The sequence below is a fragment of the Phoca vitulina genome, unplaced genomic scaffold (genome assembly GCF_004348235.1).
Source record: "Phoca vitulina isolate PV1807 unplaced genomic scaffold, GSC_HSeal_1.0 scaffold4, whole genome shotgun sequence".
Lineage (NCBI taxonomy): Eukaryota > Metazoa > Chordata > Mammalia > Carnivora > Phocidae > Phoca > Phoca vitulina.
In genome coordinates, this window is record NW_022589707.1 from 77072403 (window position 1) to 77085727 (window position 13325).

General features: G+C 40.0%; 1 protein-coding gene across 1 annotated transcript; it reads left to right on the top strand.

Annotated features, from left to right (window-relative positions):
• Positions 1 to 8649: 8649 nt before the first annotated feature.
• On the top strand, positions 8650 to 13121 carry TMEM60 (transmembrane protein 60). The gene is made up of 2 exons (XM_032402293.1): positions 8650 to 8870; positions 12439 to 13121. The coding sequence occupies exon 2, from the start codon at positions 12489 to 12491 to the stop codon at positions 12888 to 12890; it is 402 nt and encodes a 133-aa protein (XP_032258184.1). The 5' UTR covers positions 8650 to 8870; positions 12439 to 12488; the 3' UTR covers positions 12891 to 13121.
• Positions 13122 to 13325: the final 204 nt, after the last annotated feature.

Here is a 13325-nt window from a genome sequence, read left to right on the forward strand (position 1 = left end):
CAGAAGGAAAATGATACCAGATGGAAAAGGAATTTCAAAGGAAAGAAGAGCCTTGAAAATGGGACAAATGTGGGTAAAAATAAGAGCCCTTTCCTAAATATCATTTTTAAATCCACTTAAGAGAACTGACCATTTAAAGCTAAAAAACTAAAACCATATTGTGGGATTTAAACGTATGTACAACTAAAATGTATGACAACAACACAAGAATGAAAAGGAGAAATAGAACTATAGTGTTTTAAGGTTGTTATATAATATGTGAAGTGGTATTTTACCCAAAAACAGACTGTGATAAGTTAGATATATATAAACACTACAAACAAACAATAAACCCAAAAAACAAACCAAAACAAAAAGCTATAGATAATAAAAAGCCAAAAAAAAAAAAAAAAGATATAAAGGAGAGTCATAAAAAATACTCAAATAATACAAAGTAGAAGGCAAAGAGCAAAAACAAAACAGATGGGACAAATAAAACACAAATCGCAAGATAATAGATTTAAACCCAACAATATCAATAATCACATTAAATATAAGTGGTCTAAACTAAAAAGCAAGAATTAGAAAACTGGATAAAAAAACGAAGACTGAACTATATGCCATCTACCAGAAACTACTTCAAATACACACAAATGGATAAAAGTAAAATGATGGAAAAATATGCACCATGCTAATACCAATCAAAAGAAAGCTAGAGAGGCAATATTGTCAGAGTAGATTTCAGAGCAAAGCATATTACCAGAAATAAAGAGAGCCATTTCACAATGATAAAGGGATCCAATTCATCAAGAAATCACAACAATCCTAAATATGCATACCTCTAGTAAGAGAACTTCAAAATATACAAAGCCAAACTGATGAAAGTATAAGCAGAAACTGGCAAGTCCAAAATGATATTCAGAGATTTCAATACCCTTCTCTCAAAAACTGCTAGAACAAGTAGACATAAAATCAGTAAGGATAGAGAAAACTTGAGCAATTCTACCAATCAAGTTGATCTGACGTTTATACCACTCCACCCAACTTTCTTTTCAAGTGCACATGAATCATTTACCAAGACAAACCATATTCTGGGCCATAAAACAGTCTCAATAAATTTAAAATGATTCAAATCTTTTTTTTTTTTTTTAAGATTTTATTTATTTATTTGACAGAGAGAGACACAGTGAGAGCAGGATCACAAGCAGGGGGAGAGGGAGAGGGAGAAACAGGCTTCCCGCGGAGCAGGGAGCCCGATGCGGGGCTCGATCCCAGGACCCTGGGATCATGACCTGAGCCGAAGGCAGACGCCCAACGACTGAGCCACCCAGGCGCCCCATAAAATGATTCAAATCTTACAATGTATGTTCTCTGAGCACACTGAAATTAAATCAGAAATTAGTATCTAAAAAATCCCATGTGCATACTCATTTGTAACCAATGGGGTCAAAGAAGAAATCACAAATAAAATCAGCAAGGATTTCTGAACTGAACAAAAATGAAAATACAACGTATCAAAATTCACGGGATGTAGCCAAAGCACTATTTAGAGGGAAATTTTACAGCATTAAACATTTATATCAGAAGACAATAAATTAATGAGCTAAGTTTTTAAAGATACAAGCAAATAAAATGCAAAGTGAAGAACAGAAAGAAAATAATAAAGAATAGAAATCAGTGAAATTGAGAACAAAAAATCAATAAAGAAAACCAAAAGCTGCTCCTTTGAAAATCAATAAAACAGACAAATCTCTAGCCAAACTGAAAAGAAAAAAATGAAAAAATACACCAATTAACAATCAGGAATGAGAGAGGGGACATAGCCATAGATCTTATAACATTAAAAATATAATAAGAGAATATTATGAACAATTTTATGCCAATTTAACAACTTAGATAAAACAGACAAACTCTTTGAAATAAACTATTGCTGCACCTGGATGGAGCAGCCCATTAAGCATCCAATTCTTGGTTTCAGCTCAGGTCATGATCTCAGGGTCCTGAGATGGAGTCCCGAGTCCAGCTCTGTGCTCAGCATGGTCTGCTTAAGACTCTCTCCCCTCTCCCTCTGCCCCCCCACCCCTACTCATGCTCTCTCTCTCTCAAATAAATAAATCTTAAAAAAGATACAAACTATTGATGTTCATTCAAAAACAAATAAATAAACTAAGTAGCCCTCTATTAATGAAAATAAAGTAGTTGTTAAAACCTTTCCCACGGGGCGCCAGGTGGCTCAGTTGTTAAGTGTCTGCCTTCGGCTCAGGTCATAATCCCGGGGTCCTGGGATCGAGTCCCGCATCGGGCTTCCTCCTTGGTGGGAAGCTTGCTTCTCTCTCTCCCACTCCCCCTGCTTGTGTTCCTCTCTCACTGTGTCTCTCTCTGTCAAATAAATAAATAAAATCTTTAAAAAAATAAATAAATAAAACCTTTCTCACAAAGAAAACTCTAGGTATAGGTATACAAGTCACTTAGTACTATCTTAAGTTTAAGCTATATGGATGGATCTAATATTTATTAATTATCATCATGTGCTGGCATTAAGAATATAACTTGAATATGACTTATTAGTATTCAGCAACATCATTCTAGAAGGAAGTTGTGTGAAGAACTGATTAATATGAGGCTAAATTAAAACCAAGGAGACTAATAATAATCTGGGGGAAAAAATGATGAGTATCTAAAATAAGTCAGTGGCAATGAGGGGTGGGTGTTGGGACAGGGCATGGTTAAAAGATGGATAGCTAGTAAAGAGAAAGACCAGTAAAGAGAAAGACCAGATGTAGTTATTGACTGGATATGAAAGGTACAGACAGTGAAAGAGTAAGGATGCTCCATGATTCCTGGCTTGAACAATAGAAGAACTATTCATTAGGATTGGGAATACAGAGGAGAAACAGATTTGGGAACAAGAAGATATGTTTATTTTCCAACATATAATACATTTAGACATTCACTGCCCAAAAGATATATAGTAGGCAATGAGATATATGGAATCAATACTTGGGAAATATATGTAGTTAAATTAACCGGCTCTATCTCCCAAGATTACTTGCAATTAAAGCCTTCTCTATGACTGTAAAATTAATGGCTTTTATCTGTTGAAAGAATTTCAGAGATAAGAATGTGGCTAAGGGATTTGAGGAAAAAAGTCCCTTTCCGTGTATATAGTAAACTCACCGTACAAGAGACCCAATTTCAGTATTTTTTTTATTGCCATTTAGAATAGCAAAATCTTATTTACTCTATCTGGTTTAATGAGTCTGACGTACTTTCTTCAGGAAAAAAAGTTGAGAATATGATGCCCTTTCCCTATCTTTTCCCTTGTTTTGTATGTGGCTGCAATGACTTGATTTTTTTATTCAACTGTGCCTATTGCCTGTGTAACATCCTATCGTCTCCTCTTAAGGTTTTATTTGTTTGTTTGCCATTTTCTGGCTCTCCTTACTCTATTTGAGAATTGTATTTTTTAAAAAAAAAACACATCTGTTCAGGGCACCTGGGTGGCTCAGTCAGTTAAGCCTCCGACTCTGGATTTCCGCTCAGGTCACGATCTCAGGGTTGTGAGACTGAGCCCTGTCTCAGGATCCACACCCAGTGTGGCGCCTGCTTAAGATTCTCTGCCTCTCCCTCTCTGCACCCCACCCTTTAAAATAAATAAATAAATGAATAAATGAATGAATGAATAAATAAAATAAAAATCACACCTATTCAACTTAGTCAAATAACAGCAACAACTGTTTTTTGAACATGTCTTATAAGCCAGACAATGTGTCAAGTACTTTACGTACATTAGCTAATTTAATTTTCAAAATCTTGCACAGTATCTCCATTTTATGATTAAATAAAACTGAACCTCGAAAAGATTACATAATGAGCCCAAAGTCACACAACTGATGGACTGTAGAACCGAGACTTGAATGTAGGTCTGCAGAGCACCAAAATTCGTGCCACACAACTTTAGTTAAGTTTTTTGCTATCTGTAACAGACCTTTTCTGGAATGTTTTACTAAGGTGCTTTCACTCATGCAACAAATATCAGTGCCTACTACATACCTTCAAAACTTCTATAGAAACGCTTTTTTTTTTTTTTTTGTAGAAACACTTTTAACAGTCCTCTTCCCCTACTGTTTCTGAAACTGGAAAGCTGCATACAGTGCACTTTTTCTCTCCTTTACTTCCTCTCATTAAATGTCAAATTCAATCATGTTATGATTATTATCAGGTAGTGGTTCAGCCACAGCCATTTCCTGCCCAGTTCCTGTTCACTACTCAGAATGAAGTCCAGCATATTTTCTTTCCTAGCACTCTAAAACTACCTGGTCTAGGAAGCAGTCCGTTTTTCTCATGTGAAATCTGATCTTTGTGTCATTTTAGCAATTTGTATGAGAATAACAAGTTGGAATACAAAAGCAGCTTTCCTAAATGGCATTTAATATTTTCAACTTAGTCAGATAATTCTGGTCATGAATTTACATATCATACATGTACATACATACATTACATATAAATCCACATTTATAAATCCAGTGGAAGTATTCACTGGTCTGTGCTAACCTGAAGGGAAGATTTACACATGGGACTTTTTCTCAGATTTTTTTAAGAACAGCCCCAATTTGAAAATTCTGTCTCACCGTTACATCTCAAATTTGGATTTAGAAAAGGCAGTCGGCATATATACAAAGGGTAGTTTGCAATATCGGCCCTATGTGGCTACATACTCGGTAAAAGGGTTAAGGGAAGCAACAGTCACTTTATGATTCTTCTTTTTAAAGTAATCCCAAAATACATTCCACAAATTAAGTGCAAATGCCTCTAGTGGTGGTATAAGTCTTCCTTTATAGCTTAGAATGAAATTTTGCAATGAAATAATGAAAGTGCTTAGCTGGAAACATTTGGAAAAGAAGTTTTAATTGTCACTGGGGGGAAAAAGTCTTAAACGGTAAATATTAAATAAAAATGTAACAATTCACAAACTGTTGAGGATTTCCTATAATTTTAATATCTAAGTATGCAATTTCCAACCGCCAAAATTGGGTAGTACTCACCTTGCCTAGCCACATTTATACACAATTACCATTTAAATTTTGGCCTTCACAAATACTTTTTATACAAAGCTACGATTCCTTGCCATTCCCTCAACAATCCATATTCCTGTTCTGTGACCCCGCCTCCTGTTCTATCTGGGTAGGATGCCCTCCTTCCCCAACAACGAAAACTACTACTTACCCTTTAAGGCTCCAGTGGTAGCCACACCTCCAACCCCTTCTCCACTCTGCCTCTAAATATTATTCAGTCTTCTTTATTCAGGGCTTACCAGTGTGCCAGTACTTTACATATTCTGTTTAATGCTTAATACTCCGCTTTGAAGTAATTCATCTCCACTTAACAGATAAGAAAACTGAAGCTGAAAAAGGTTTACTATCATGTTAAAGGTCACAAAGCCAAACAGGAATTCAAATGCTGGTACGTCTAAACTTCAACTGAATTCTCTTCCATTAAATCACAAACTCTATGGCACTCTTTTATAGTATACACTGTATTGTATTATGATTATCTGTTTATTTCTCTCCCCTACTAACAAAAGGACAGGTGACTCCATCCTTACATCCCCAACAATACTCAACAATGCCTACTATACAGTGACTCAAAGTGTTACTGAATATGTACAATATTCTTACTCGGTTTATGACTTTGCAGCATTATTTTTCACTGATTAGTCTCCTTTGTACCAGGTCTCTACGAAGCCACTGTGGTGGTAAAACATATTGGCTTGGAATTTAGGCTTTGTAATCAGATTGCCTGGATTTGAATCCCACCTCCACCAACTTATGAGCTGAGAAATCTTGAACAAATGAGTTAACAGAAGTTTTGGTTAACTCATCTATAAAACAGAACAGTAATCACAGTACATGCCTCACAGCATTATAAAGATTAAACAAGACAGTATGGAAGCAATCCAACTATTTTTCGATCCTCATTTTTTCTACATGCCACCCTAAATTTTCTTTGGCTTAGTCTAGTGTAGCCTTTTTTTTTTTTTTTTTTAAATTTTTTATTTATTTATTTATTTATTTTAGAGAGAGAGAATGAGAGACAGCACAAGAGGGAAGAGGGCAGAGGGAGAAGCAGACCCCCTGCTGAGCAGGGAGCCCGATGTGGGACTCGATCCTGGGACTCCAGGATCATGACCTGAGCCGAAGGCAGTCGCTTAACCAACTGAGCCACCCAGGTGCCCTAGTGTAGCCTTTTTAATTACAAATTCCTTGAAATTTTATTAAATGGGCTGGCAAAAAGGTTCATAGGTTTAAAAATTGTTCAGGCCAAAAAAAGTAAAATAAAATAAAATTGCTCAGGCCAGGATGCCTGGCTGGCTCAGTCAGTAGAGCATGTGATTCTTGATCTCAGGGTTGTGAGTTCAAGCCCCACATTGGATGTAGAGCTTACTTAAACCAAACAAATAAATGTTTAAAAAATAATAATAAAATAAAAAAATAAAAATTGCTCAGACCACCTACTTGATTTTTAGGGCCAACTGTCCACTGCCAGTTTGGACTCAAAAAGAGTTTACTCTGGGAGGTTTGACTATACAAGAGTGCCCCCATTATACTTTTTTCTCTTACTATGTTTTCATGCCCTAACAGAAAGTGGTAAAAGTCAGAAAAGACACTTCCTACCTTACTAACACCTAACTTAATACTATTTGATGCATGCACACAACTAACCTGCATGGGAGACAGGCTATTTCCCCAGCCAGAAATTTTCCTGGAACCACCCTGTGTCTGGTCTCAGGCATGGCTCATTCTCCTCAGACCTTTAGATTGCTTTCCTCTGGAATCTGGAGGCTGAAGCCACTACAACCGAACATTTCCTTCTCTTAAACTTAGCAATGTTTACTCCAAGAAGTTAGGATTTCAAACTGTTATGCTATTTTACAGCTCTTTAGGCTAAAGTGCATAGTTTCCAAATTCTCAGAATGCTCCCTTCCAACTTTAAAATGCTATGAAAAAATCCAGTTGGGGAGGAAACAAATTTTTTAAAAAAAATACATGATCTCTAATAACAAGAGCAAATAAAGTGGCTATGCCCAAAGTCTTAGAGGGGAAAAAAAGAAAAATCCTAAAATATCTAGTTGGCTCAAGCTAACCAAAAACTATAAAATCAAAGCACACAATTAACAAAATAAACTCAAAGTAAGCAGGATATACCATAAACAAAGACAGCAAGTATAAATTACAAAATATTTAATAATTCACGAATTTAAAAACTACTTGGTATATACTTAGATTAATAAATTGTTCCAGATTCTGTACTTCCCAGTCAGTATATGATGATATAAAGCAGTTCTTTTTTTTTTTTTTTTTTTTTTTTGGTCAGGCTAAAAATAAAGAGTGATGGATCAGTGACAGAATGATCTCCAAAGTTACAGAAGGAGGTTGAGTTTAAAAGTCAGACTCGAAGGAACAATACCAAAATACTGGCTGTCAATATCAGGCAGATAAAAATAAGAAAAGGTAAAGCAAGCTGATGGACTGCAGTACTGTTTCCAGAGGGGAAAACAGCCCTTAAGGCCCCTGAGAGAATTTCAGCACCCGCTCCGCAGTGCTGGAATCAGAACTAAACTGTTGCCTGCTCAGTGGGTGCAGGGCAGAGACCCTCCCTCCAGCCTGCGTCCTGCGTGCGCACAGTCGCCCCCTCCGCCCGAGCCCACTCCTCCGGCGGCTAGCTGACCTCCCCCGCCCGCCCCGGCTCCGCCACCCGATGCCCCTGCACGCCCTCCAGGACCCGGCGCGCCCCCAGCACAGCGCCAGGGGAAGGAAGCGGAGGAGAGGGGCCGCGAGAGGGGGCGGAGGGGCGGGAGGCGGCGCTGAGCTTCGGCCCGTCACCATTTAGGCTCGAGGACGGCACGGGCTCGGGAGGAGGGAGGCTGAGCCTCCGCCACCGGTCAAATGATGGGAGGGGACCGCGGTTGCCCCCGGCACGCAGGTGCCAGCGGCTGCCGGGGAAGTCACCGGCGGCGTAGGGCGATGCGTTGGCCCCGGAGCCCCCACCTCCATCCTGCCCTCCACTTTCCTCCCTCGTCCTGCTCCATCCCCAGGATTCTGTCAGAACCCAACGACCTCCACACGGCCCGCCCAAGCACGGAGGTGATGCCGGCTCTTACCGTAGGAGCGGGCGCCGCGCCGCTAGGAGGCGGCTGGGGTGCGCGCGGGAGACTCCGAGGCGAGCGCCGCCGCCGCTGCGGGAGCCGGAGGAGTCACAACGAGGCTGCCGGCGGGAGCGCTGCCTCCAGAGCTGTCGCCCCACCCCCTCTCCCGCAGGATTTTGCGCCGGAGCCTGCAGTCTCCGCGCGCTGGCGGGGAGGGCGAGAGAAGGGGCGGGGCGCCCCTCGGGGGCGGAGCCGAGCGTTGGCTGGTCTGATTGGCGTCTGTGGGCCCAATGGGACCACGGATACTCCAGGCTGTGCTTAGACTGACTTTCCTCCTAGCCCGTAGCGGTAGAGAGGCGGGCCTAGTGGCTTCTTGTAGAGCAGTCTTTTTGACAAACCCGAACGTAAGAAAAGGTCGGTTGGTTCGCACTGGTGGCCAAATGGTCCAATTACCACAGGGAAAAGGGCCTCTGAAACTAGATTGGCATCCTCTCTACCTATAGGTAGAGAGGGTAGACCCAGGGGCGGTGGGAACCTGCCCCGGATGTGGGTGTGGCCCTGAGGTAGAACACAGAGCCACCACCGCGGTGGTTTGGGGAGGCGGAACTGAGATCTTTTTCTTGATTATCATGTGACGGGTTCTGGATTTAATGGAGGAGAAAGCGTGGAAAAGGCCAAGGATCCAAACTGGCGAGTTTTCTGATCTTCGCGCCCCTCCCCGCTCTCCGGCCAGCGGCGCTGCCAGGTGAGTCCCGGGCTCCAATGGGCCGGCATTCTCCCGAGGTGCATTTGCCCACCCGGTGCCCCGGAGCTGGCTTCCCGATGCCTCAGGGGGTTTGTCGCTGCCTCCCACCCCTTTACACCTCCTGCCAAACGTACGGACACCTGCTTGGCACCAGGCTTCTGCGTGCGTTTTGGATCGTGTGCAAGAAACCGCGTTCAGCTCCCAAAATGTGCTGGGCCCAGAGCGCAGAATGGGAATAGTCCGAATTAGGGCGAACCGTAGGTGTTGGAAGACTGAGGGCGAGGATAGTTTAGGAACGTCCTGAAGACAAGTAGGCCCAAAAATCATGTAAGTTGTAAGCAGAACGCTGTTCCTCTGAAGGAAGGTTAAGTTCGACAAGGCTGTTGAAGCAGGAGCCTTTCGAAAGCGACTCATTATTTAGAGGAATTGTGTTGTGGGCTCATAAGCAAAACTGTCTTTGGGATGGGGTGAGTTCATTTGGAAGAGTGCTGGCAGTAGCCAGAGAGGGAAATGGGGGTGGTGCAGAACGCACTGTGGGCAAATTAATGAGTGCACACACAACTGCTAGATGCTGGAATTGTGGGCAGAGCCCTTTCGATTTCCATTTTGGGACAATGCAGAAGATTTTGACAATGGATGAGAAAGCATATGAAGTAATACTTAACTATCTTCCTGGTACCAGAAGTAGTCACCTCAAATAGGACTTGAGTAGAGCAAATTTTTGTTTTGGAGCATGCAGCCCCGTCTGTTGAGATAAAAGACGGCCAGTAGTAGGAAACAAATTACTTCAATTAATGAAGATTTATGAACAAGTAAAATTGGCGTTGTAACGCCCTGCATCTAGAATTCTTCAAACCTCATTTAAATATCGGCATAGTGCTTCCCAGTTGAGGGCATTTTAGTATAAGTGCATACAGAACTTTGTGGCATCCCACATTATAAAACTTGAAGCCACGAGACTGTGCTCTTTCTATCATCCTTCCATCTCCATCCCTAAAGTACCTATGTTGAGTGCAGCAACCGTTTCTATGACCAGTTGCTTACTCAGTCCTATATGCAAAAATTTGAACCCTGACTTATCCAATGGCTGATGGAAAAGTTGTGTTTAAACAAGTGTATTGGGGCGCCTAGGTGGCTCAGTCATTAAGCGTCTGCCTTCGGCTCAGGTCATGATCCCCGGGTCCTGGGATCGAGCCCCACATCAGGCTTCCTGCTCAGTGGGAGGCCTGCTTCTCCCTCTCCCACTCGCCCTGCTTGTGTTCCCTCTCTCACTCTGTCAAATAAATGAGTAAAATCTTTTAAAAAAATAAACAAGTGTATTATCATAAACTTTTTAAACGTTCACAAAATATGGTCAGATAGATTGGAGATCAGGTTTGAGCAAACTTGATTTACAGCATGAAATCCATTTGTAGTTAATAATCAGTTCACACCCTTTGCACCTCTTCTTCCAAATTCAGCCCCATATCCCACCATGGCAGCCTTTGGTCAGGAAAGGCGACCTGGAGAAAATGCCCTCCTGGGAGCAAAAGCATCTGCTTTTCATACTGCAGTATGAAGCATCCGATCTGCCAGCTAAGTAAACAAGTGCTAGCAGATGGGTGTCAGGGGAAAGGGGATTTAGGAGATCCGTAAGTCACTATTATAGTAAAACAGATATGCACTCTTGCCCCATGATAGCCACCCACTCTTTAAAGTAGTAGAGGTGTAGCAAACAATATCAAAATTAGTTTTATTTTTTTTAAGATTATTTATTTGAGAGAGAGAACGAGCGGGGGAGGGGAGAGGGAGAAGCAGACCTCCCACTGAGCAGGGAGCTTGATGTGGGGCTTGATCCCAGGACCCTGAGAGATCATGACCCCAGCCAAAGGCAGATGCCCCACCAACTAAGCCACCCAGGCGCCCCTCAAAGTTAGTTTTAAAATATAATTAATTAAACATGCTAGTCTAGGGCATTTTATTCATCTAGCCAGTTTCTTCACTTTTTCCTTGTTTCTTATTTCTTCCTGCATTTTTACTCCTACCCCTCATGCTTTTGCTACCCCACCACCTTCTGATGTTTACCTCTTTCCATCAGGTATCCTCTCTACGTCTCTCTCCTTTGTGGCCTATTTCCCTCAGTTTATAATCATATTTAGATTCTTCTTTACTGAAAAATTTCTTCCTGACTCTTTCTCAATCTCATTATATGTCTTGTCTTTCATCTTCTCTTCTTCAAATGTTTCAGAGGAATAAAGTGTTGTCAACTGTTTACATTTTGTTAACTCCTCACCCAACTGCTGCAGTCTGGCTTCTGATTTCCATTCTACTTACCCTTTTTCCAAATGGTCACAAGGTTGTTATAAAAAGCTTGAACAAGTATAGAACATACTATCAACCTGTATGTGAAGACTAAATAAATGCTTATACCTATGTATTATAGATTAATGTGTCCCAATCAAACTTCCAAGTTTTTAAGAATTAATGGTTTTAGCAGTGAAAAAAAAATGAAAGGGCAAAATATTCTGGAAAAGAAATCCATGAGTAGTAGGCACTAGTCCTTTCAGATATTAGAGTATATCCTAGAACATATCTAATCACAGTCATATAGTACTAGTGCAAAACAGAAATATAGGTCAGTAGGACAGATCTATAGACAGATCTTATATTTTAGGGATATAAGAAATAACTTTCCGTTGCCTGGCTGGCTCAGTTGGTAGATCATGAAACTCTTGATCTCAGAGGCCTAAGTTCAAGCCCCACATTCTTTAAAAAAAGGGAGAGAGAGAGAGAGAGCCTAAATTATTGAATAATTTAGCATCTAATAATAACAAAATGTCAAAAGTTTAAGTGGTCTTGATTATTGGATAGCAAGTAGCAAAAAATCAGGATTTATACCACAAACCAAAAAATATATAATGAGTAGTATTAAAAAGAAAAATTCAGACTAATAAGTATTTTTAAGAATTGCAGTGAGAAAATTTAATTTAAAAAGACCCACAGACTAAGCTGTGTGAAAATCCAGTATTACCAATATATTTTGTATTATTTAGCCCAAAGATCTCCTCACACTCTTAATTCTATTTAATATCTGAATTTTTGTTAACCATTCCCTCCTTATTAAAACTGTCCTCCCTTGACCTGATAAGCACTTCCTCCTTTTTCACTACTTTGATTTTGAATGCTTTTTCTTAGTACATCTTGAAATTGAATGAAAATTTATAGATGTACAGATGTACAAAAAGAATTTAAGAATATCCCTGAGGTACAGGAATAAAGTCATGAGTACCTGGACTTGAGTGACAGCAATGAAAAGGAACAGACTATTCTTGAGACATTTTGAATAGAGCTTACGCCCAGTTGATATACTAAAAGTTTTATTGTATTTTGTCATGGGCTATAAGGAATGATGAATGTAATGTTGTCAATGATGTCTACAAATTTTACAGGGTTTGAAAGGAAGAATAGAATGTTTTCAAAATTAGGAAATCTGTGAGTGGGGAAGAACAAGCTTTGTTCACCAGGAATGGAAGTGATTTTTTTTTTTTTCTGGTATCAAAACAATCCTGACTTTTTTTCCTTCTCTTAGGGTATATTTCCCTTTTTTCGACTCTGCAACAGCCTCTTTAAACTGTTTAAATGAGAATGTCCTTGGCTCAGAGAGTACTACTCACCTGGCTTTTCACATTACTCTTCTTGATCATGTTGGTGTTGAAACTGGATGAGAAGGCACCTTGGAACTGGTTCCTCATATTTATTCCAGTCTGGATATTTGATACTATCCTTCTTGTTATGCTGATTGTGAAAATGGCTGGGCGATGTAAGTCTGGCTTTGACCCTCGGCATGGATCACACAATATTAAAAAAAAAGCCTGGTACCTCATTGCAATGTTACTTAAATTAGCCTTCTGCCTTGCACTCTGTGCTAAACTGGAACAGTTTACTACCATGAATCTGTCCTATGTCTTCATTCCTTTATGGGCCTTACTGGCTGGGGCTTTGATAGAACTTGGATATAACGTCTTTTTTGTGAGAGACTGACTTCTAAGGACATCATTCATTTTATTGCCGTTCAACAAGCTATCATTAAAGTGTTCTGAATCCTTGCAAGCTTGAAGAATACCAGAGAACTGAGAAAATAACCAAATGTAGTTTTATACTGCTTCCATAAAATAGTCTTTGTGAATCATGGACTTCTAGTCAATCCAAAGCTTATTCAATATTTCAGTTATTAATATCCTTATTATCCCTATATAAATAAAGTTTGTTTTTGACCTTATTTTTCTACTTGACTCTTAATAATCTGTTGTACATATGTGGTCAATTTTTAAAGTATATAAATAAGAAGTCTTTAATCTACATTATTTGGGTAAAAGTTTTAATATATCATAGCCCCTTATGACCAAAGTAAATGATCATTTGTGCTTGTAAATTACGGAGGAAAAAAACCTAGTTACTGAAATAGTTGTGCCACTT

Excerpts from the sequence above, each read along its gene's own strand:
- TMEM60 (XM_032402293.1), top strand. The coding sequence starts at position 12,489 with ATGAGAATGTCCTTGGCTCAGAGAGTACTACTCACCTGGCTTTTCACA.